General features: G+C 33.2%; 1 protein-coding gene across 1 annotated transcript in view; it reads left to right on the top strand.

Annotated features, from left to right (window-relative positions):
* The window catches only part of LOC142987216 (uncharacterized), a 144,800-nt gene that overhangs the window by 14,115 nt on the left and 105,103 nt on the right, over positions 1 to 25,582 (top strand). The window contains exon 2 of the mRNA XM_076135836.1: positions 1,428 to 1,896. Coding sequence (XP_075991951.1) covers positions 1,428 to 1,896 — 469 coding nt within the window. The remainder of the gene's footprint in view (positions 1 to 1,427; positions 1,897 to 25,582) is intronic.

Here is a 25,582-nt window from a genome sequence, read left to right as displayed (position 1 = left end):
AATAATCATTTTGAACTAATAAGTAAAGTAAAACTATTTTTAAAAAGTTAGATTTATCGTTAGCTTAAATAAATTATTACATGGTAGACTAACAGCTAATACAACAGGTAGAAAATATGAAGATACAGTGTCAAAAAGCCAATAACAGGTCTACACAAATGATGATAATGATATTCTTGTGACGTCACATTAGGAACGTAAGCTAACTATGTATTCCGTTCAAAAACCGTATAATGTGATTGACGAACGGCGTTAATAAAAATCAATTGCATGCCCATTTCAGAACGAAACTGTTAATTTGTAAACGTGTTGTAATTTGTAAACGAATACTTTACAAATGGGTTGGAAAATTTGAAGAATTTTAAAAAGCTATGTTAAGTACGTAAATAATTATGCAAAAGCGGCCTGTTTTTTTTGTTTATGTAAATTAGCTAGTGGGTTATCTTATCACTGTTAGAAGTATAAACAAATGAGTTTAAAATGTCTGTATTACCATAATATTTATTATAAAACTGTCACGGTTAAAATAAATGTCCAACAGCTGTCGTCTCATGCAAGGGTAGGGAGATAAACTTTTATTAATATCACTTTTAGGTTACAAAAGATTAATCCTAAACGCTGGCTGAATGGAAAAACAAAGAAAAACCTTATAAGGTATAATAAAAGTTATAAAGCCTAATCGGAGTATTTTTCTTGCTATCTATAAATGGTGACTAAGGAGCTATATTTCATGGCGTAATATTTTTTAATTATGATTTGTTACTTAATTCTGTTTGTAATTTGTTGTAAAATATTTACTTCTACAATCTACACTATGTTATATTTATTAGTTCAGTATGCGATGCGCATACTGAACTAATAACACGAAAGAGGATATTTATTAATACGAAAGGAGTTGATGAAAAAAATCACAAAGTGTACTTTTTGAAAGTCTTAATTTACACCTGGAGAGGTATAAAGTATCTCTGTAGTCTAATTAAGTTGATATACCGGCAGCAGGTCGGTCACGTAAGGGCCGTACATCCAGCCGCCATTATGGTCCGAATCCCTTCATTCCTCTATTAATAGTATTTATAGTTCGCGCGTGACGAACATTTCAACAATTGTAATTATAGATCTTATATTTTAAAGTTTGACTGTTTATATTTACATGTATAAGTATCCGTTCGCGATAAATATGGTTTTGAAATTGAATCTTCTTCAATAATAAATTACGAGAAATGAGTTTCTCATGGTGGCAATGATTGTTAATATGAGTATTATTGGTTTAATTTTTAAGCAAAGTTTATGTTTTTTGAAATCATTATAAGGTTTTCAGGAACTTCAAAAGAGCGTAAGTTCTTAAGCTTACGAGAAATGTCAACACGTAAATAAAACGCTTTCAAAATTTCATTTGATGGTTATTGTTTGTTATTTTTCTTTCCCAGAAATCGTCGAAGAGCAACAATGCCACGACAACGAATTCCGTCTCACCTGCCGGGACCTGGACTCACACATAGCAGTATTAGAAGCGTGGTACACCTCCGTAGAAGACTACCACTACAACACCACCACCCACGAGAGCATCAAGATTAAAACAGAAAACGATTCCGAACTAAACAAAGTTTATGTGTATTCTAGTCCAAAACACAATGGTGTATACCAGCCCTCAAATCATTCCATATTCGAAAGTTTAAATTCAACGAATATAAATTTTAATAATACGTTTGAAATTGATTTTTTCAATGAAACGTTTCTGAACGATACGGTTGATGTCACAGTGGATTTTGTGAATGTGTCAGGTTGTGGTGTGCCGACTTATGTCAGGAGTTATGCGAGTTGGCGGGAAGGGGACAAAAGGAGACGGCAGCAGTCGAGAGAGATGTCCGTCAATTTGAGAGCACCTGTCAGTTATCGGTGAGTTGAGAAACTGAATATTTATGACTTAAGTGAAATTGAGCAGGGTATCTCAAGTATGAATATTTCTATCGTTACAAATTTTAATCCAATGACCAATTCAGGAATGCATCCTACTTGGATGCATTCCTGGATGGGTGGCCGGACGCAACAATAGACTGAGGGGACTGGAAATTCTTGGGAATTGCTTTACAGTGGGACAGAGATACAGGCTAAAAGAGTAAAAAAATACTCCTCTAAAACTAAAAATAAAAATAAAAATATTAAAAGTTTAAAAACATGATTCAAATCTGTACACTACATCTAAGGTATAGATCTCGTTTTCATCAGGAAGCGAGGATGTAATTACGGACATAATCAAATATCAGTCGGGATGATTGCTTTGCTCCCACCGTAAGTGAATTATGTCGCCATGTCTAAGGTACCGACTGTCTATGCACGTAATAATCACGACAGTTGTAAATTGAGGAAACCAATAGATTATTTGAGAGACTCTTTGTATATAATGGTGATTTGTTAATATACTACTTTATTTCATTTCTTATTTCTATTATTCTCTACGATTATACGATTATAATCCAGAGACAGAATTAATTTTGTAAACTCTTCAACTAACTATATACGTGTACACAAATTGGACAAACATATTATGTGTAAAATATAAATTAGAAAATATAACGACAGGGTTATAATATAAATAAATAAATTCCTCTTTTTTTACTCTCGTCAAATTTTAACTGTCATAATCTCTTATTAACATTTACAACCGCGATTTTATATCCCCAATAAAGTAACCGGACTCAAAAAAGTTCCAATTATATAAATCATCCAAATTAGTTTGTAAAACGATGAAAGATGGAATTATAACGTTTCAACATCTTTGATGTAGACTAGCGTGCCACAAAACTATTAAATTATCCAATTTAGCTCTGAATGTTGGTAGTAAACAATTTGTATAACAACATGTAGGTACCTTACTGTATTCCGGACTTACGTAATAGGCGGGTCTGAGAGATAACTATGTAAGTTGAAGATGCGTAAGTAGAAGTATTTTAGCATTATCTACACTTATAATATAAAGCTAAAGTTTGATTGAATGCACTAATCTCAGGAACTATAGTTGCAAATTTAAAAAAAAAGTTGAATGGTACATTTATTGAGGAAGGCTTGAGACTCTATCTAAGTACTAGCTGACCCGCGCAACTTCGCTTGCGTCATATAGGAGAATCATAATTTTCCTCGTTTTTGTAACATTTTTCACTGGTACTCTGCTCCTATTGGTCGTAGCGTGATGATATATAGCCTATAGCCTTCCTCGCTAAATGGGCTATCTAGCACTGAAATAATTTTTCAAATCAGACCAGTAGTTCCCGAGATTAGTGCGTTCAAACAAACAAACAAACAATCAAACAAACAAACTCTTCGGCTTTATAATATTAGTATAGATAACATCACACTAAGACAAATGGGAGTGGAGCAGCAATAAAAATTGTGAAAACGGGAAAACTAAAGCTAACGTGGAAGAAGCCGCGGGTCGCCGCTTGTGATTTGTACAGGGAACAATTACAGTAATATTTTATGTCATTTACTAATATTACTCATACTCAAACACTACATATCTCCTGTATATATAATCAACTAGCTGACCCGCGCAACTTCGCTTGCGTCACATAAGATAGAATGGGTCAAAATTTTCCCCGTTTTTGTCACATTTTTTATTACTACTCTGCTCCCATTGGTCGTAGCGTGATGATATATAGCCTATAGCCTTGCTCGATAAATGGACTATCTAACACTGAAAGAATTTTTCAAATCGGACTAGTAGTTCCAGAGATTAACGCGTTCAAACAAACAAACAATCAAACTAACAAACTCTTCAGCTTTATAATATTAATATAATATTAGTATAGATAAGTAGTACAAAATAATTAATGAAAATATTTTAATCGCGTAGCTCTGAATTCACGTAAGTCGGGGTAGCGTAATGTGATTCAATCGTAAGTTCCTAATATGTGTATGTTGAACATGTGTATGTGTTTTTGTTTACCGTTTCTGTTGAAGTGTTGACGAGTTTTGATTAATTAAATGTAAACGGCGTCAATTTTAGTGTTGATTTTATAATAATATGCGTAGAGGTTGTTTGTTTTAATAAAATATGTGGTAGTCCGTGAGTTTTTATACAAAATCAAGTTTCCAGTGCACCGCACTTGATTTGAAAACTGATAACTGTGCTTCGCAATTTTATTTTACTAAAAAGGCTTAAAAGCTTTTCTCCGGAATATGACACACACATAATTTTCTAACTTGGGAGTGTAGTTTCAGAGATTTGCGTGTTCAAACAGACAGAATATTTGTACCTACATATTTATTTATGTTTGGATAGACATTATACTTTGTTATTGTCTCATTATTTTTAATTGTCTCGTAAAATATATTCCAGTTATTCACTGCATAAGATTAGAATGTCTCGATAAAAACAATAAAACGTGGTTTTTCACCCTTAGCAGAGGGGATTGTATCGGGGGTTAATCAAGAATTAAGCCTTTGTTTATCCTAGGGGTTGTAGCTCCCTAAAGATTTGAATACGTTTCAAACGTCTGCGAAACGAATCTCGTACTTTATTTTTTGTAGTTGAATTTTGGAGCTTAATAATAATGATATGCTTCAATCAACTTTAAGTTTAAAGCATTGTTTGTTTCTATTATAAGAACTACTCCATTGTTTTTTAATATTATTCCCTTAACCCCATAGCTGGGCACAGGTCACTTCTTAGGTTATTTGTTATGCTAAAGTCCAACTCTTTCCACAATGCCAGGATTCGAATTGTTTCAAGAACTCCTCATATATATTTGCAATCAGGATTCCTCACGTTGTCATCTTTAAGCATATAAAAGTGACAGTGAGTGCACATCAATTTTTAACACAAAGCTCTTTATATTGCAACTGACAGGTAAAACTAACCGATTATTCCCCGGCTTCTGAGGTAAATTTAGCGGGAGTTTATCTATTCAATAGCGGTTACACTCATCCAAAAAACGCTATTGAATAGATAAACTCCCGCTAAATTTACCTCAGAAGCCGGGGGTATATCCATTAAGTTCAATCAAAAACTGACTTATCTTTTAAGAAGCTTACAAAATTTACAAAGTTTAAATTAAAATTAGAAAAGTAGACAAGGAACACGTCTATATTAGATCTACATAATAATATAATACGCAAAGGTGCCGCGTCCGTCCACCGAAACATTTCTTCACACAAACGACTTGTTATTCACCACCGCCTGCATTGTCCATGCACGTATCGATGTCAATGATAGCTTTCTCATGGGAATGCCGCCATGGCCCACGGGAGTTATGTCATATTAACAACCTTTTAGAATTATACCTTCGGGCTACTTCGGGTGTCTTCGTGATTTTCTAATTAGTTCGGGTTAATAAATATCGATCTTCTTAAAACATCAATGGTTGTAACTCAATAGACCTTGAAGTTAATGAAAAACTACATCGAACAAAATGTTTTGCAAGATCTTACAAACTACTTTTTTTGCGAGATCTTCATTAATCCTGTAAAAGAAGTTTGCAAAAACTTTACAGACAGCCAAATAAACTTAAAATGTGCTTGCAGCTACTTATTTTAAGGGTCACTGCATCGATTTATTAATGCCACTAGCAAATTGACTGGACGATGATTTTTAAATCATTATGAAATTTTCTTTGCTGTATAATCCCTACATAATATAGGTTCCCAATTACTTTTAATTTTGTCATAACAAACTGGTAGTTCATACTGATTGATGATAAAATTGTCTTTTCACAATTAACACCTTTACGCGGTTTCAAATATAAGGTTTGAATTTCCTAAAACTTAATACAAATGTTCATATAAACAGCTTTCTTCAGTGAAATGATGCAACCGCAATGTGTTGTGTTTCGCTAACGTTTCATATCGTTCGCGGCTGGCCTGTTCTATTGCACTAGCGAATACACCGGCCAAATAAACTTCATACAAATGGATATTGACATGTTAATGCACTTGCATTTTAGTCCGTAATCGATTTAAATAGATTTAGAATTGAGTAATAAGTTGAGCGTATTTGTGGCTGTGCTTTGTGTTGTGGAGAAAGAAAAGATTGAAGCATCATAGACAATAGACATTATCAAGCAGAGCTAGAATGTTTCATTCAGTTATATATGTTGGCTGGCTTAACATTAAACAAATCTGGTGCTATTAATCGCAGGAAAAGACACAAATTTAAAGAGCGAATAAATGGGAATAATTTTTATATTTTTTATATTTAAAATATCTCATCGTTATACCTATATCAAAAAGAAGCGTGGTCTTTGATTGCAGATCACTTTTAATAAACATATTTATAAAAGAACAAATGCACGTAAACCACCATTGTATAAACAGAAAACAATAGACGAATCGAAAGAATCAAATCTAAATGCGTCCACAAAACAACAACAAACAATTAGTGATTTTATACTTAGAATGCACTTACGTCCTTCATTCAGAATTCGACCTAAATATGATATTTATAAGGTGCATTTTTAATTAATCGTTTTAATAAGTTTGATGTTCCATGATAATGTCAAAGCGATGCGTCTTGAACATGGAGTAGGTAAAGCTGTTTATGGAGGAGAAATATTCATTTGAATATTTCAGGCGTCATCTGAATCGCTTAGACACTTTCGACCAATGAAGATTTGTTATTGTGTTAAAAACTTAAAGCACACTCCATCCAGTTTGTTTGCCTTACATAACAAATGTAATACTTATCTATATTTTTCGATCACATACGTCAGAAAGGCTTCAGAAAAAGTTTACCAAAAATTAACTGATGCCCGTTCTTTTACATATGATTCGATGATTTTGGAGGCAAATTTGTTAATTGAATCCTTAGATTTTACACTTATACATAATCCATTCACCTTCATAGTACATAACAAAAATAAGTCTGTGTTTTCCATCACACATAACAGCTATGAAGCAACAAAGTATGAATTTTATATTAAAAAATAACTTATTATTACTTATATTGAAAGACTTCAAATCATTGCTAGTATTATATTGCTTCGTCTCCATGATTTCCTTCCTCCATGGTGGTCGTGGTGACGTAGAAGTCAAGGGTTATCAGTGTTATCTAATATATTGAGGGCGCGATAACACAAGGTAATTGATCTTGTACGGCTCACGTGCCCAAATTTACGTACACTATTAATTATATAACCGGCTGTCTGTGTTAATTGTGATGTATAATACGAGCAGACCACCGGCTTTGTGGTTCTTATGAAATGGCAAGAAATAGTATGTTATTGTTCTTGTATGTTTAAGCTTATAGATATATTTCTTTGTTAATTGAACTAAATAATAATGTATAGGTGCAATTAGCAAGTTAAAGTTATCATCTGGAAAATGATGCGTATAATTGGCTAAGGCACAGAATAAACTGTAACAATATAACGTCTATAATAAAGAGATGTGTAACATTATAGTGTGTCAAAGAAAAAAAAATACCCATTTCATAACCACTGTTTGTAAAAGCTTTGGCAAATGTTTCCGATTTCAATAAAATAATGTCGCTAACTTTTATTTTCTTTAAATTCGTTTTATATTCAGACTTCTGACGAAAAAGTTTACATTCCTGGTTTTAGTGCCATTTTAAAGACAGGAGGAATTAAAAACGTTTTTATGTCTTTTCGTTAGAAAGACGATATATCTAAACGTTTTATTGCAAAAGTAAAAATAAATTGACAAATTGTATCGACATCGAATATACATAATCTTATACTCAATAGAATATTTGAAATTCATGATTACTTATTAAAAACCTTGGTGAAATAAACTGGAAACGCTAAATATTCCATTCAATAAACCTATTTCTTTTTATAATTGGCTAGATGCCTTTATAAGTAGCGCATTGTAACATATCAGTTCTCTGGAACATATTGCAAAAATCGTACCTTGTACAATATACAACTACAGAATAGCAAAAAATACTTCTATTTCACAAAATAGAATGCATGTTGCAGAATGATTTATACTTACTGTTTTTGTGGTCTCGTCAAAACTAACAACAAAGGCAAAGGGCCACTGCACCTGTTTAATAAATTAACATATTAATGTGTTCACAAATTGCTCTATCGAATGAGGAAGGGTTGATCCCTCGTGATCATTTTATTGGACCATCGGTGTAACAGTGTATAGCATGATATGCAAAATTATTACAGTTTCGATTTGACAGAGAATAAATTACAATAAAACTATTTGTGAATGTATAATTTCGTTTTTTGATGGTTAATTAGATATGTACACAATTTGTGTATAGTAAAAATATTATATTATAGTCCGATAACATCTATACTAATATTATAAAGCTGAAGAGTTTGTTTGTTTGCTTGTTGGTTTGAACAAGCTAATCTCGGGAACTACTGGTCCGATTTGAAAAATTCTTTCAGTGTTAGATAGCCCATTTATCGAGGAAGGCTATAGGCTATATATCATTACGCTACGACCAATAGGAGCAGAGTACCAGTGAAAAATGTAACAAAAACGGGGAAAATTATGATTCTCTTATGTGACGCAAGCGAAGTTGTGCAGGTCAGCTAGTAGTATATAAGGCGAAACTCTCTGTTTTGTTGTTGGATTATAATAGAGATATTTTTTTCTTACCTAAACGCCTTTTGCTGGGCATAGGTCTCCCCCAAGAAAGAGAAAAAAACGAGACTTTTTATTACTTGAAATTGTGTAAATATGTATTTGGTTGTACAGTCAAAACACTTGCAATGAATTTAAAACTTTCAAACGTAGCAAATTAAGCGAACACATATTTACGACGAAACTTTAGTCTTTAAACTTATGAAATCCTAGTTTATCTTGACTGTAAACATCTTTCTGCGAGTTCCTACTTAATTCTAGAAGTACCACTTTATTTAGAGAAAAGTTTGGAATAGTAGAACTGAAATGAGATACTCATCTTATTTGTCGGTAAACTTTTCACCTTCGTAGTTCAGGAGATTTCAGGAAATTTCAGGAATTACTTTGAAGTTTAACTTGTGAAAGCTCTTTTGGTTTACAGTATCTTAATTTTGGATTTAGTTGGAAATTTCACGCTTGAGGTATACGATCGTTAAGACCCATATAAAGCGTTCTTTGGTGTGGTTTTCGTACATTTTGATAATCAAATTTCGAGAAATTCTCATTTAGTCTGCCCGTGTAGTTGACGAAATACGTAAATAAAAATAATATGCGAATAAGCTTTCAATGTGATTGTTTCAAATGTGGTTCTTGACTTGTGGATTTGCGGGTTTAACAGCACTGAAATATAACAGAATTGAACCTCCTCCTTTTTGAAGTCGGTTCATGAACTATAAAACGTTTAGTTTTTACCAACAATAGGTTATTTAAATAAATTCGATTGGAATGAAGTTTTTCGCAACATGTTTAGGGACGGTCAGTTTTTCATAGAAATTTTATCGATATCTACTAGCTACTTTGACAGCAAACACATGATAACAATTTTCCCATAGTTCAAAATAAACACTATAAAGACATAAGGACATTGAAACTTCGTTACAAAACATCAAAGCATCTAAATTTAGTTCTAAATGTAAAATGTCGTAACACAACCGTATAACAATGCTTACAATCTGACAGTTGGCGTTTCATCGACTAGACGTGGTCTAGTGACGTCACGGCTTGGACAAAAGGTTACTTGGTTAGTAGAACATAGGTTTAACTAGCATTTACCCGCGACTTCGTCCGCCACCTGAATTTTCCCATTAGAATGCGTCATTTTCCTGGGGTAAAAAGTAGCCTATGTTTTTTCTCGGGTTTCAAAATATCTCCATACTAACATCTGCACTACTCTTCTGTCATGCACTCTACACTCATCTACTATCATGCAAATTAGTACAGTATTTTAGGCGTGACTGAGTATTAGACAGAGTTACTTTCCCATTTATAATATTAGTATGGATTTTCTTTATAGTAATAGCGTTTTGTCTGTAGTACTAATTTGCTAGACGCTAGAAAAAATATATTGAAGTAAGAGGAAAGTTAGGCACGAGTCAGAAAGTCTGGAATATTTAGCAAATTTGCAGATTTTTAAATGGCATCTAAAGTTTTAGTTAATGTAATGGTCTGTATAATTTGAGCTCTGTCTTTCCAGTGTTTCAAATTGAAGCCGATTGGTGAAATTCACCTACTGTATTTGACCATCATAAGCGTCTGTACTTGTCGTAAATGAAAAATTATTTGATTGTGGTTTGTTATATTAGATACGTATTTGCAATCAATCAATCCAAAGTTAAGTAAATAGAAAGGTTGCTAGACAGTTTCGCCTGTTATTTTTAGGTTAAATCAAGAGAAACTTACTAAAACCACAATATAAGAAATGCATTAGCAAAATAACATTTTGAATAATCATTCTTATTGTAATCATTGAGTAATACTAATGGTATTAAAACTAGGCTAAACGGAACTGAATTATAATAACAAACATTACAGAAACGTTGCAACTACATACATTGACTTACTTCCATGTTAAATGTACATCGACACTCAATGGAAACACGACTGTATTTATAGGTGGTCTATGATTGCGATTACCGGAATATTAGCAAGATGTATTAATAATTTTGCTTTGGATTGTACTTTGTCAGTTGTTTGTGAAAAGTAAATAGAAGACGAGCCTTTCTGTGCTTTCACTACGTTCGTATGTTGTTACCTTGTGAAGCATGCAGTGGAGTTAGCGGTATACAACTAGTTTGAAGTTCCATCTATCAAATCGAATTGGACATTTAGTAATGCCTGTTGCGTGGAACTAACTACTACTCTCGAACGTAGGCTTTTTTAAAATAGAGACTTGAATGTCTGTAGTTACATCTTTAAGGGTCTAATTTGCGTTAAGTAATATGCCTAGCAAAACAGTCATATGCTTAGGCTTACGGTTGCTCACTGTGCCATAGTGGATGTTCGTATGTCCCTAAAAGCCCGCACGAGATATGATTAAAACTCAACGCAGTAATAGGCTTTGAAAATTTTTTTCCACCTTTTGCAGTCTGTTACATCACTACGTCTGACTACTTCAATAATGCTTCTCCTTAGTACTCTTTGATGTTATTTATGTATTCATTAGTGATGTAATGATGTTAATGACTGGATGTACTCATTTTTATGATTTATTTATATTGACTATAAAATGTTGAATGCTGATCAATCAATATGCGGTTGCTTTCAAAGTACAGTCCATTAGGCCCTGCTTATCTTAAAGATATTATTGCTTATTTACTTTTTATTTCATTTGTGTGTACCATTTAGGGCAAACAAAGCTCCTATCCACCGTACCTACAAAGATAGGATTTAAATGCACCGAAATTAGTTAATCCCTATAAATCTGTCAAAAGATTTTTTGCATAATAAAATACACGCAAAAGCTTTTTGTTTAGCAATCGTTGTTAACTTAGCTAAGCTAGAAAAGCCTGTATTAGGAGTGCGTTCACGGGATGAATAAATAGAATATGAAACATAATTCCTTCCTACTAAGTCAAAATTACGGAATCTGTCCATAACATACTCTTCATTGACTGTAGCCTTTGCATTAAACCCTTCTATCTACAGAACTTACAGCCTTATTCTCTTCATCCTCAAGGAAATTACGTAAATATTTGTATTTATCAGGGCCCTTCAATGTTACGAACATCCCTATTACTTAGGAGACAAATATAGTAAAGGATAGGTCTATTGTTTGATTAGGACCTTTGGATAGATAAGGATCTATTTTGGAAAGAGATGTAGGTACAAATTTAGATATCATTGTTCCTTGTGTCGTGAATAATATTCAAAAACGATATTTTTTATAATGCCCTTCATGTGTCCCACTGCTGGGCAAAGGCTTTCCCGTCTTTCCTTTCTGACGTCTATCCTGTGCCATACTCTGCCTACGATGGACCCGCACAATTACGAATATCGAGCGTAATTTTCACAAAATCTGTAACAGATATTTAGCCGAGAGCAAACGTGTAACCTTAATTAAATTTCGCGTTAATGTATTTTAATTAAAAAAACACGGGCTTATAAAAATGACATGTTTTATTTTAATCAATTTGCGTTGATGTTCGTCCTGTCTCACTTCCCACCTTTTTGGGAGGGTTGCATGTCACCCTCGTCATAATGACTTTAAATACTCGCTGAAACGATGTTCATAAATGTACTGAAACAGAATTTCTGCTCGTGAGGGTTGTGTAATAAGATAGCGGATTACAGTTCAAATGTTAAGGCAATTGTTTAACAATTGTGAGTGATCTTAGAGGCTTTAAAGCTTTATCGTTCCTTTAAGGCAAATATTAGAGCCAGCAAATATGTGTTACGCACAGCAAAAATCTGAATTTCGGTTTGTAAATTAATTAAAATGGTATTTTTAATATTGTGAAAAGGTGTTTTCAAAACTTATACTTTATGTACAGAATATAGCGAACTCTACAAAGTAAAGTTTTTAAAGCTCTTCTTGTAGCACTAGTTTGGCAAAGTACAGTCCAACAATACCATATAATACCAAACTGTTCTTGCAATATACTTTAGTACATTATTATCAGTAGATGGAAAGAAAAAAAAACTGCGGCTTGCAAGCAGTCGATAGTCATTTAGTGTTTCTCTTAACGATATTTTGCAATCCATAAAATCCGATTCTTAAGGTAATGCCTTAGTAATTGCGGCTTTTAATCTTTCAATGTTCGTTACACACGGGATAACTTTGTTAATTAGTCGCCTACTGAACACAGTTAACTGAGTGATTTGTGAAGGCTATTCTTGAACTCAATAATTAGGGGTTACTCTCGTTAATTATGTGTTATTAGGTAAGCTGAGCTTTATTTGATTTTCGGGTTTCGCTTTGAGTCTGCGGTAGGGCTTGTAATTTCTTTAATTTAGTGGTTCATCTTATCAAAATTAGTCATAAATCTCTATTTGTAACAAGAGTTCGGGTTCAGCATCTCAAAATTCCGTCTTATAGTCTACTGTCTAACTAATCATAATATCCATTTGTTTTTAGAATTTATGATTATGAGCAAAGAATTTCCAGACAACAGTTTAAAAACGTTTTAGAAACCTAACTCGGCGGAAGCGTTAACAATTAGGCATTAATGTAATTAATTTTGCTCAAAAAATAGGTTATCCGAAATATTAAACGGTGATAGGTAATTCGTCGAAGAAATCTGAACACTACTTTCCTTACTGGCCAAACTCCCTACGTGTTAATTTCATAAACAAAATTACACTGAAACTGAACGTCTATTAATAATTCTAATTCATATTTAGACAGACTTAATCTACAAAAATAATGACCGTTTTCAATTCACGTATTTAATCTACTTACAAAAATGACCTAAAGCTTCTCATACTATTAATGAAGCCGAACTTTTAATCCATTCTCTTGATCCCGTGACGTGTGAGGTTTATTTATAGATAATGTGTCACTAAATATGGAGTGGGACTATTAAAGTTCACTCACTGAGTTAACTAATAGATACAAATAAACTATCCTTATGTTTACATTTGTAATACATACACGGTTTGATTTGAGTCGTTTTGTTTTAGAGATGAGTAAGACATGATGAACGAAAATAGGCGTGTCTTGTCATTAATGTATATTAATATGAGTCATTTTAGAAATAAAGTATTATGTTCATACGAAATATTTACATTACATACTTACGTACAAAAAATCAAGCCTTTGTCCCATAGGGGTAGGTTACCAAAAAACGCCACTTGGTACGATCCTTACGAACTTCCTACATAAATGTTTCTTTATATTACTATGCCTGATCGGGACTCAAATCACAGACCGTGTGTCCTGTGTTGTTAGTTAACAAGACTGATAAAGAATCAATATAAATACGATAAATTACTTACAAATCTTATAAGCAATATTGACTTTTATGACTTCCGTGGTATTGTGAGTAGATTTGACACTTGTAAGCACCCCATTGACTTATGATATATTATTGTATAGACTCGTGTGTTATAAACGCTCCTATTTTGAATGTACTACGGGTAACTATCAAACTGTATCAGCTTAACCTTTCTTTCAACTCTTGTTGGAGTCGTCTTCCAGAGTCATCGGATGTTGTTGAATACCAGTATTTTACATGAAGCGACTACCTATCGGACCTCCACAACCTAGTTATCTGGATTATAACATGGTACTCCTTAGTAAAACTAGGTAACTATCTAAATGAGAAACCAACTAAATGGGCCTTGTTATTTCTAGCCTGTACAAGTACTGAGACTGTATCTATATACACTAATAATTATTTTAACTGCAGTGCATATACACTTCGATTCTTACAGGATCCTATAGCTTGGGTGGATCTTTAGAGCAATTCGAATCTCCATAAGTAGAGTTATGATTTACTTTTCTTTCACCTACAAGTTTAGTCATAGCACCTATTAGTGTACAGTTCCAGCAAAATTCCTTGCAGATACGGTTCAAACATCGTTGTATGTTTACGCATCTAGAATAGCAGAGAACTAGTAGCGTGATTGAATCAGTTGCTACGTTAACTGAGTGAGTAGAGCGACTGCGAAACATTCTTTCAATGTAAACAGTCGGAAATACCTAGAGCAAGTATTTTGGGAATGTTTAGATTAAATATTTGGTCTATGTGCATTGATTAGTTCTGCACAGAAGATGTCTTATGGATTTTTTTGGTTCGTATACGAGTATACAGACGTGCCAGTGATTTAAGTTTTGACTTGGCATTGCAAACGGTAAATGCTTGATTGAGAAGTCTTAACATTCCAAATGATTAAAGATTTTTCTTGTCTTTTAATTTACTATAGCTCTTTATTATTTCATAGCTCAAAGTGTCTTCATGAGATTAGCTAACACCGGAACGATTAATGATTTCTTTTGACATTTTGTAGCTAGATAAATGATAATTTCTTGTAATGTCATGTAGGATGGTGGTAATGTTGTTGTGGTTTAGGTAATAAAATTAGGGATTTTTAGCCTAAAGCTACTATTATAAAAGAACTATGCGAATGGTTAGTGGAAAAAGCTCAGGTATAATAAATATAAGCTTCAATAAAAAGTTAATTATACAAGGTAATAATGAACAAAAAGAAAGCATTTCTCTTTCATTTACTCATTTTTCATTAACTCCGTTTGTAACAAAAGTTTTTAAAATAAAAAGGGTCAAATAACTTTTTTTTATAAAAAGGTTTTTAATTAATTAGTTCTTTAACTTCATCCATTATTTGGCTTTACATTGTAAAAAAGTCCTGAATTTTCGACGCTGGTTTTTCGATCACTTTTAAGGGTAGCTACAGTTTTTAGGTTTAAATTTACTTACTGTGACCTATATCAATATATAGGCATTTTTTAAGCCTATATCGCTTCATTTTTGGGAAAAGGTCTCCCCAAAATTCTCCACAGAGACCTATATCAGTGTAACGCAACGGCCTAGGATGGGGACCCGAAATCATTAGATTACAATGGTAGTCCAAATGCCTGAAGATAACAGCTTTGTAATACTTATCTTTTCGTAATATCAATGCTTTTATACTTAACAAATTTGTACGGAACCCTCAGTGCAATCCTGCTCTCATTTCATCGGTTTTCCTTTTGAACTTTGCTTTTACAAACTCGGTAAAGGAATTGCTTACGCAATGGTTACTATGTGAAAAAGCGAGCTGTATTAGCCAGACTGTTTGGCGCCTGCGGGAAAGTAAAATTGCGTATTACCGCATTTTCCAATCGCATTGGAGTTTTCAATTTATATTTCGTAAGGACTATGTTACCGAAGCTATTTTCGTTTTTTTAGGGAAAGGGTATACAGTATATGCAAAAGTATATAGTAAATAGGGATATACAGCTATGGGTACTTATACAGTAATTTCGAAAAGATGTGAAGTGAACGCTCAAATTGTGACTAGGAGACTTTAAAGTGTAGAGTTTGCAACTAAATAATTAAAAGTTAAAAAATCCTACTTTTGACACGTAATGATACTTTATAGTAATACTACTTATTAAACAAACTGTAAGAGAGACCACTTTTTTCTACAACGAATACCAAAGAACTTTTTAAAAATATAATTATATCAAACCTTTCACAAAAAATCCATACTGCCTCCCTCTTCTCTCCTCCGGGTCAAAATTGCGGTATCACGATTACCTTCATATTTGTTATAATTACTGGGGTCGGGATTCGAACTGGGTCACTCCGACAGTATCCGTGTCAACAGGCCAATTGTCACGCTGTCGTGTTACTGGGGTCATTCATTAAGCTTTTGTTTGGGAAATTCGAGGCTTTGTTTCTAGTGGAAATACGAACAAGGGTCGAATTGTGCTGTCATTTTGATTAACTGTTTTATTGTCAAGGTAATGCTATTTTCAGTTGAAATTTGTCTTTTTTCACTAGTTCATTTAATTGAGAACAATATAATAAAAAAGGTGTTGTATGAACCAATGTCAATGTAATAGGGATCTAAAAAAGATGATATAAATGGAGCAATAATATCTCAAATGTGATGTAGGCCATTAATTGGAATTGAGTAATTCAAATGACCACTAATTTTTTTTTCGAACCCATTACTGTCCCACTAAAGGGCAAGGGTCTCCTTTCGAACAAGGGAGGGGTTAAACCATGAGTCCACTAGGCTGGCCAAATGCGGGTTAGGGATTTTGCATGCTCTCAATAAATGCATTAAAAAGATTTTATTGATTGCAAGGTTTCCTCACGATGTTTTCCTTCACAGTTAGAGCAAGTGATAATTATTTCTAATACACACACAACTTCAAAAAGTCATTGGTTTGTTGCCTTGGGTTTGAACCTGCGACCACTTGCGTTGAAGGTGTCAGCTTAAACTTAAATTTAAATGAAGTAAGGACATTTAACTTTGCTTCACCAGTGAATATATTTTTGTATTGATAACCATCACCATACAAAATCATACAAAATTAAGTAAATCTAGTTAATCGAACTATCTATAAAGTAGTTACAAGATGCTGTAACAATAAACATTGAGATTGTGCTCGCTCTCCGTTTACGTATCATTAAGTAATCGACTGATTAATTGTATACCTTACTGTTAACCTACTTAACAGTGAGAATAACTGTCTATGGGAACTCTCAATCGATGCTTATGTTTTGTTTTGAACTATACTGATGTAATTGGTGGGCCGTTATTTTAATAAAGTAATAATGATTATGGAAGATTCGTGATCACACCATTTTTGAGATATATTTATTCGCAAATTTAGGCTCAAAATCTAAGGTATTCGTTTTTTATAAGTATTTTGTATGTCAACTAACTAAGATCTGTTGGCTAAGTAAAATCAGCTGCGCGGATCGATCTCTGAGGTTAACGTTTACGCTTGCCGAGGTTGTTCTGTAGATGGGTGGCTATCTAATACATGTCAAGTTCCTGCGTGTTTCAGAAAGCACGTTGAATTGTGGGTCTTGGTTGTCATTTTCGAGGATCTTTGACTGGCTACTGATATACCGTGCTGGAAAAGTTAAGTTAGTAACGTTCCTTACCTTAATCAAAAAACTGCACATTACTTTTAAAAATGAGTCATTCACGTAAAACCAGTTTATATAAAAACAAGGTTCACGATTACACTAAAATACAACATCTTAATTAAAATAACATCGAAAACCTACATTTAACATGTACAACATTAAATAAAATACATTGCATATCAAAAATATCAATCAGCGTAGTATTTGAAGCAACACAAATAGTTTTACATCGAGGAGCTTTGAACTAAAGCGCTTTATTACATTGCTACGGAACTAGAATGCTTTTACATTCCTACAAGCATGTGTAGGGCTGTCAAAGTGGAGACGTACCAATATGGAACCAACTATCAAGTTGCAGTCGAGTACCAGTCGTGATAGCGTAAACAGGTTTTCAACTAAGCTTTAAAATTTTAAAAATTAATTTTAAACTTTATGAGGGAAGAAAGAAGCTAAAGTATTCATATAACGAATTGGAGCATCATTACTCTACTCGCTACTGATAACTAAAAAAGTTTGATCTTACTTTTTTAAATAGGTATTTTATGCTTTTTGCAAATTACATTGGGGATGATCAGTTTTCTCGAGATAGTCGAGTTCGGTTCCTGTTAATTAAAACAATAGTTGTCAAGCTATGCCCAAAGCTTTACTTTAAGTCGAGCACTAACCATACGATAAAATTAAAATAAAAGAGTTGAAGGAGTTCGACCCTCTCTTTGATATTTACCGAGTGCGTTTCACAACCCTACAAAGCTTCCTCGAGATACGTAGATTACAGTCATTATATCTACGGGCCAGTTGTTGTCTCAATTGAATGTAATTACTTACAACAGCGGCCAGATTGTTACATCTCGGAATATTTACAACCACTTGCCGGAAGATTAAGTTGCTATCTTTTGATGACGTCATCATTTAACTGCGGAGCTTTCTGACAGTTGAAATTTAAAGTAGGAAGGTGTCAAAATAACGCGTCCATCGTACTACTTAAGTGCATATTAAGTAAATGTACACGTTTCATACTTCAAGTCAGACATTTTTTTGAGTAAGGACTTTAAGTTTAGTCGAAATGGATACAGACCGCCGCAGATCGTTTGCAGTGGAACGCTATGAGGGAGGCCTTTGCCCAGCAGTGGGATATAGGCTCATAATAATAACAATAAGTTTAGTCGCCGTTGATATAGTTATCTTGATGGCGCTTAAATTACCTTAAATCTTGGCTTTTTGCAGGGTAATAACAGGTATTCTGCACAAATATTTATTTTCTGTTTCCTCTGAAACTACGTCGACGTATTACGTTCGTAGTAAGTAGTAGTAGTAGTAGTAAGTTCTAGTAAGTTGTCTTCTAGTCGCTTTCACGACTAGTTCTATTACAACTATACTTATAAAGCGAATTCAAGAGGTAGTGTAAACAGGAAAGCATTGTTTGTGTAAAAAGGGACAGGAAGCTCTACTTCAATTAATTTGAACTCTTTTATAATTTAGTCGGTGTATCGCTGAGGAAATGGTAATATAATTAATTTATGCTAATTGTTATGAAGTGCTTTTTTGTTTTTAGCTTCATAATTGTATTTTTTCGTAACTTAATTCGTGATTTAATCGCATTCTTTTTGAAAGGGGACCCTTGCCTTGTTTTTTTGGTACATAGTTGATTTTTTGACAAAACACTCAAGCTTTTTTACTTACTATTTTTACTTATAGTTTGACCACCTCAAAACGGCACGAGTAGTCCAGTGCTAAAGGTAGTCACCATTTCATTATCATTGTCATGGTGTTAAATTGATATGAACCAATAATTATTTTATACCAAAATTATTTTGCATCTTTGTAAATCATTCTTAGTTATTAAAAACAAGAAGAAACCTGTTAAAATGTTTCGTCATTTTTATTATCAAATCTAAAATAGTGAAGCACTTTTTTAGCCCGTTGCTTAACCCTTTCCTCATCCAATTTCCTGTAGTACAATCCATCAACGGCATATAGTTTTAACCATGTAATGCGAAATCGTAAAGTTTCGGCTTTACGAAGTGACGCTCAATGAACACGTTACGTTTAGTTCTATATTTTACTTGACTTTTATGATTCATCCATTAGAAACCCTCTGGAGATTAAAGTTAGTGCTGTTTATGCGAAAGTTTTCGGTTAAAAGCGTTTTTACAACTACTACTGATGGTATGTGTTTAATGGTACCTATACTTGCACTTAAAGTTAAGTCATGTGGTTCAAATATAAATACCGCAGGAAAAAATCTTCGGAATATGGAAAAACTATGTAAAAGTCTAATATATTACGAATCCATAATTCCACAGGTAAAAGTCAAAGTAAAAAGTGTGTTGATCACACAATTAACTATGCGTCAATAAAATTTTCATAGTATATAGAACTTGTAGCAACCAAAACAATAAAAAAATCTTTACTCGCAACGCACTAATAGAATTTGGACTTTTTTGGACCACCATAGTCGTCCGAAATCTCCAACGAAACTTTTTAGTCACGTTTTCTATTGTATAAAATATTTTTAAAACTCTGAATAAAAATAGCACCCTTTCGTGACGTCAGCTTTCACTACGCAGTTTTATTGTCATCCGTCAGCTCAGTCGTTAAAAAGTGAAAAAAGTTTTTATACCCGTTTTAGAACCGAGCCACGCATTTTTTAGAGCAATTTAATTTAAAATAGGAAAAGTAGATTTGTTATGGTTAATACATTTATCAAGGGCTTTGTTGACAAATTATATTAACGCTACAATTGCCGTAAATCATTTCTGTCAGTTTTAATTAAACTATGAAGCTCTTGTTCCCATCATCATAGTCTTGGGTTTGACATCCCTATTACGAAATCGTTTAACCTTTCAACAGAAAATCTACCTTAGCTTTCAAATCCTAAGATTCAAATTTCCTTGCTCTAATTTCACAAAGCGGCTCCAATTTCAAACAAATCGTCAACGTCACAACATTATGACGCGCCAGTAACGAGACTATATCGAATTGTTCTAAGTACATTGCTTCCTTTCAATAGGAAACGTTTGAAAGATCTTGTTAAGGAGTGATCGATAGATAAATAATGTAAGGTTAGTGAAGACGAATTAGATTGATGGTTACGGGGTTAATGGGTGGTTTTTCTGATTTATGGCGCGTCTAAGATTAAAGGAAGATGTACGTATGTACCGATGTTTTAGTAGAAAAGTAATTAGTGGAAGAATTTTATACGTATCTTAAGTTAGTTGTACTTAATGGAGAAGACGGTGAAATAAAGGTTTGTTTTAATCTTATTAGTTGGTTGTAAATAAGCTTTTAATTAACCTTAAGGTTAAGCACTTACTGTTTACTTCTTAATCGATGTTAAGTAACGCTTTGATCTTAATTTCGTTAATTTTGAGTCCACGTATCGTTGAAGAAAGCGGTTGCCATGGCATCTTATAAATACTTTCTGTAGTTAAGTGATTGCTTAAAGTGTTTGAACACAATTTACTATCGATTGGGCTTGCTTTTATTTAAGAAATATTTATCAAAGAAACCACAAGAAATCATCGTCTGTCCTCTTATCCAGTTACGTATATTTTCGAGGCTTTGACACCAAAATTCATACTATGAAATAAACATACTTTACCCGAAATATCATTCGAACCCTACATAACAAGCCTACAACTTAATTTAATTACTAATGCACGTCACCACGATGATTTCACACTGCTTATTCAATTTGAAACAAGTACCCGTATCGACCCACTGACACTTCCCATAAAGAAAAACAAAAATTCGATTATATCGAATCGATAGGTATCGATTACAAAGATTCGATCGTTCCGCCATCGTCACGGCTCGATTCACCGTTATCGAGAAGTTGCGTAATTATTTGATAAACAGAACCTACTTATTGAGTATACTTAATAAAAATATTTAAGATTAATTGCATTTATAAATTAACTTTGGGAAGCTTTGCTCGATTATAAACCTACTTTACCGGGCATTGAAATAAGATTTTGTATTAAGAGTCATTTAATTCATGTCTAAAAAAGAAATGATTAATTAAAATCTTTAAATTTATCTCTATTTTAAGTCTAGTTCCTAGTCCTAGTTCTCTTTTTGTACATAAAATATTTATCTTTTAACTTAAGAAAATGTTATGTTGGAAATCCCTCATGTTGCAAATAAAAAAAACTATTGACAACATTTCTAAAGCAAACGACTTGTTATTTATTGAAGAACTACTTCAAATAGCTACACTAACCACAACATCCATAACTTTTCACAACCAGTTAATCTATCACATTTCTAGCATTTCAATCCTTATACAAACTGATTACTTTAACATACGAGTACTATATTGGCTTACATATCCTTAAAAGGGCACAATTAGCCCTTACTACATGCCCATAAGATAATCCGTAAAAGGCGAATGCCATCTAATATATCTGTCAAATAACGCAACTCGAAATGGGATTAGCCGTTTCGGATAAAGTGTTTGACAAACAGGCAGACATGCAGTCCCGTTGGATGTAAGACAAATATGGCGGCTTTTTGAGTTTGAACTCAAACATACAGGTTTTGTAATTTGTTTCGAAATCCCGTTTTGTAGGTAGTAAAGAAATTACTTTGATAAATAAGGTGCTATTTTAATTTGATACGAGGAACTGGAATCTTTTTGTAATTAAATTGTTTATGAAACTGGTATGTGCTTCCATTTAGTTATTTTAATTAGAGACGAAAATTATCAAAATCAATTAATTTATGTTTATGTACAGTTTGTTTACACAAATAAATACTTGTGCGTTTAACGTTGTGTGTCTGTTAATTGCAATAATTTGTACAACACGCAAAGGATGAAAACAAGTACTCGTACCCGCACTCAAACTGTGTTGGCAACTAAAAGCTTTTTGTAAGATATATTAATTTAATATTTTTCGTTTGTACATATATAATTAGTATTAGTAGTTTTGATTTAAAATGTCTCTTTTATAAGTCAATGTAAATATAAATAATGAAATGCATTTCATATTATGGGAAAAATAATAATAAAATGTCATTAACCCGGCCAGTGCAGTAGACACTACATATTTATTATAATACTGCAAAAAGTCTAATAGCACATGCATATGGTATTATCACACGATTAAATGCACGAGAATAGTAGTTTCAAAATAATATGCATCAGACAAAGCTTTTGAAAATTCATAGTTATATTCTCCCTACAAATTAGTTTGAAGTGCATCAATAAGTTTGTACATTGCTATGCGGTTACATATTACTTTATTACGCAAGTAAGTATAATATCTATAATTAGCATAGTGTAGCTTAACTGTAAGACTATTGAGTATAGGTTCAAATGAAAACCAATGTCACTTGTGACCTTTTAAAATATAGACAAATGTTTGTGAGTTTTAACAATGACAGAGTTCCAAAACCTATAATGATATCTCAAAGAATTGACCTCCTTTAACGCAATTATAATGTAAAATAACAGGTACATTGTGGACACTAAAGATATGTTTTGTCCCAAATCCTTTCATACCACACTGTAAGCAATAAGTAATAACTTAGCTAAAACGAAACAATTACCGTTTCCCAATAAATACCGAAACACGTCGTTTTGTGCCATATTTATCGTTGCGCCACCAATAAATTGGGTACTAACAGTACCCTCGGGTGTTACCACACGAAAATACATGACACTCTTAACTTATTGATATATTGATATTATTTTATGGGAAAATGAAAATGCATGTCGTTGGATATAGGTAAACAAATACCTACCTGGAAGAAATTTAAAATTTTGTTTTATTACCTTGTAGAGATGTATCGGAAAATAAAACAGCTATGAACAGTTTTAATCGGAGTTAAGAATTAAGAATCTGTTGACTCAAGTTCTATTTCAATTCTAAGAAATTATTTCCCAGAATGAAATCTCTAATGATTTAATGTATAATAGAATACGGGAATTAACGCGAACACGCATTTTACCTTAAAATGCCTAACGTTTCGGCGCAGGTTGCACTCGCCGTGGTCCCAGGCTGACTCTAGACTCTTTAGAGACTCTAGACTCTTTAGAGTCAGCCTGGGACCACGGCGAGTGCAACCTGCGCCGAAACGTTAGGCATTTTAAGGTAAAATGCGTGTTCGCGTTAATTCCCGTATTCTATTATACTTTAAACATGCAACGCGAGAGTTTAAAAGTTCTAATGATTTAATTGTCATTTTGATTTATTCGCAGAAGAGCAAGGCAAAAATTTATATTAGTACTAGCGGACCCGACAGACATTGTCCTGTCTACATGTCAAAGAACATTGCCCAGCGGACAAAATTGTGAATCTAAACCATTCTCAGATCCCCTTGAACACACAAAATCGGACCAGTCGTTTAAGAGAAGTTCAGTGACATACACACTTACAGAAGAATTATATATATAAAGATGTTTCGATTATTCTTAGTTTATCCTTCAAACTTTTTCACTAAACTAGAGATAGATCAATTATGTTGCCAGTTAATAAATATGTAAATCTTGGACGTGTACAATAAATTATGTATTTTCCTTATCTTTTCATAGCATGATGGATCACCCACAGATTTTCTAACAAAAGATCCTAAAGTCGTCTTCTAAACCTCAATAGTAACATTGGTATCAATAATATCTTTTGAAACAGCAATCGGCGTAGCGTCTCCGCTCAATATGTCCGTCCAATTGTGGGCTTCATTCAATATCTTGCGACCATTGAAATCCACATCATTTCACCCTTATTTCAAGCGCTATAGAGTTCTAATTTCCCTGATCGTTCTCCGAAAGCAATTTGAAGATATCATCGCGACAAATTCACTCCAACCTTCGATGACACTTTTCTTACACCTTATTTCAAGGTATTAAAGTTCAATTTTCTTTGAAAAGTATACTTTTAAAAGAATCCTCAGTTTGTTCGTGGAAACTCCTTATTGTCAGAGTTTCATACAAAGAGCGTTCCAGCGAAAACTTTCTATTGAAAATGATATTTTTAATCTGTAATATTTTCTTGAATTTATTCAGGCGCCGCCGGCCATTTAAACGTTCAGTGATATGGAAAAACGTTGGAAAATACTTAGTGTAATTTAAAAGAATATTATTTTTATGCTGAATGTTAGATTTGAAACTCTGCAAATTTTATTCAAAGTAGTGCAATTTTAAGCTGATTACAATACTGTTAAAGATATATTACTATCATATAAAGATTTCTTGACATACAGTGCTTGAGAGCCTTTTTTCTTAAATTAGGAGTAATTTCCTAACTTTATAATAATGCAACTATTTTTCAAGATCAGTACAAAACCTCACTCCAGAAGTAGCTTCCCGCATTTTTCTCTTAAACATTAGTCTACAATATAAAATTAGAAAAGTAAGAATAAACTACGCTATGAACTATTGATGTATTCCTTGTATCAGACGGTATTGTATCGCAATGATTGCGATGAGCGATGAATGCTGATTGTATAATGGTTGCTATTGATCGTAACTGGAGCTGCATCTGCCAGTCTAGCCATTGGATACAGTTTGTTTAGTCTATATTTATTCTCATAATGTAGAGTTTGAAATTATTGCCATTGTTCATTAAGTGTCAGTTTCATGGTCTATGAATATGTAATGACAGTAAATATATGAAAATAGCTGTCTAACTGCCTCCTGATTTAGGTCGCCACGCCGATGGCACTGCGTCGGGAGGTCGTGAGTTCGATTTCCACACAGAAAAATTGTTTGTGCGAGTCACAAATGATAGTTTCGGGTCTGGTTGTACTTTGTTTCCGTTGTTTGTAAAAGTACACACAAGAGCAAATCTTAGTGCGGGCGTTGTCTTTTTTAAATAAATAACAAACTTCATCTAATAAGTTTGATAGATCTTTAGAAGTGGTGAAACAGGGCCTAGTTAGTAGTAATAAAGATTAAAAAGATTGAATTGAAAAGATAGAATTTTCAAAAGCAAGAAGATTTTCTCCCAGATTGTTGTATAGGAAAGAATATAAAAGAACTAATCAGAAATCAACTGCATTAAAGGTTCAATATTGCTAGTACTAGAGTTTATTGAATCCGTATTACGTAGGTCTTGAGTACATATTGGTATTAATTTTCTCAGTACGATATTGGCACGTGCTATGTGAATAAGATGTCTATTTTTATGAGTATCTAAATCTTTCATCATAGTGTAGTG

The sequence above is a fragment of the Anticarsia gemmatalis genome, chromosome 3 (genome assembly GCF_050436995.1).
Source record: "Anticarsia gemmatalis isolate Benzon Research Colony breed Stoneville strain chromosome 3, ilAntGemm2 primary, whole genome shotgun sequence".
In the NCBI taxonomy this organism is placed as follows: Eukaryota; Metazoa; Arthropoda; class Insecta; order Lepidoptera; family Erebidae; genus Anticarsia; species Anticarsia gemmatalis.
This window is presented reverse-complemented; position numbering and strand designations above follow the sequence as displayed.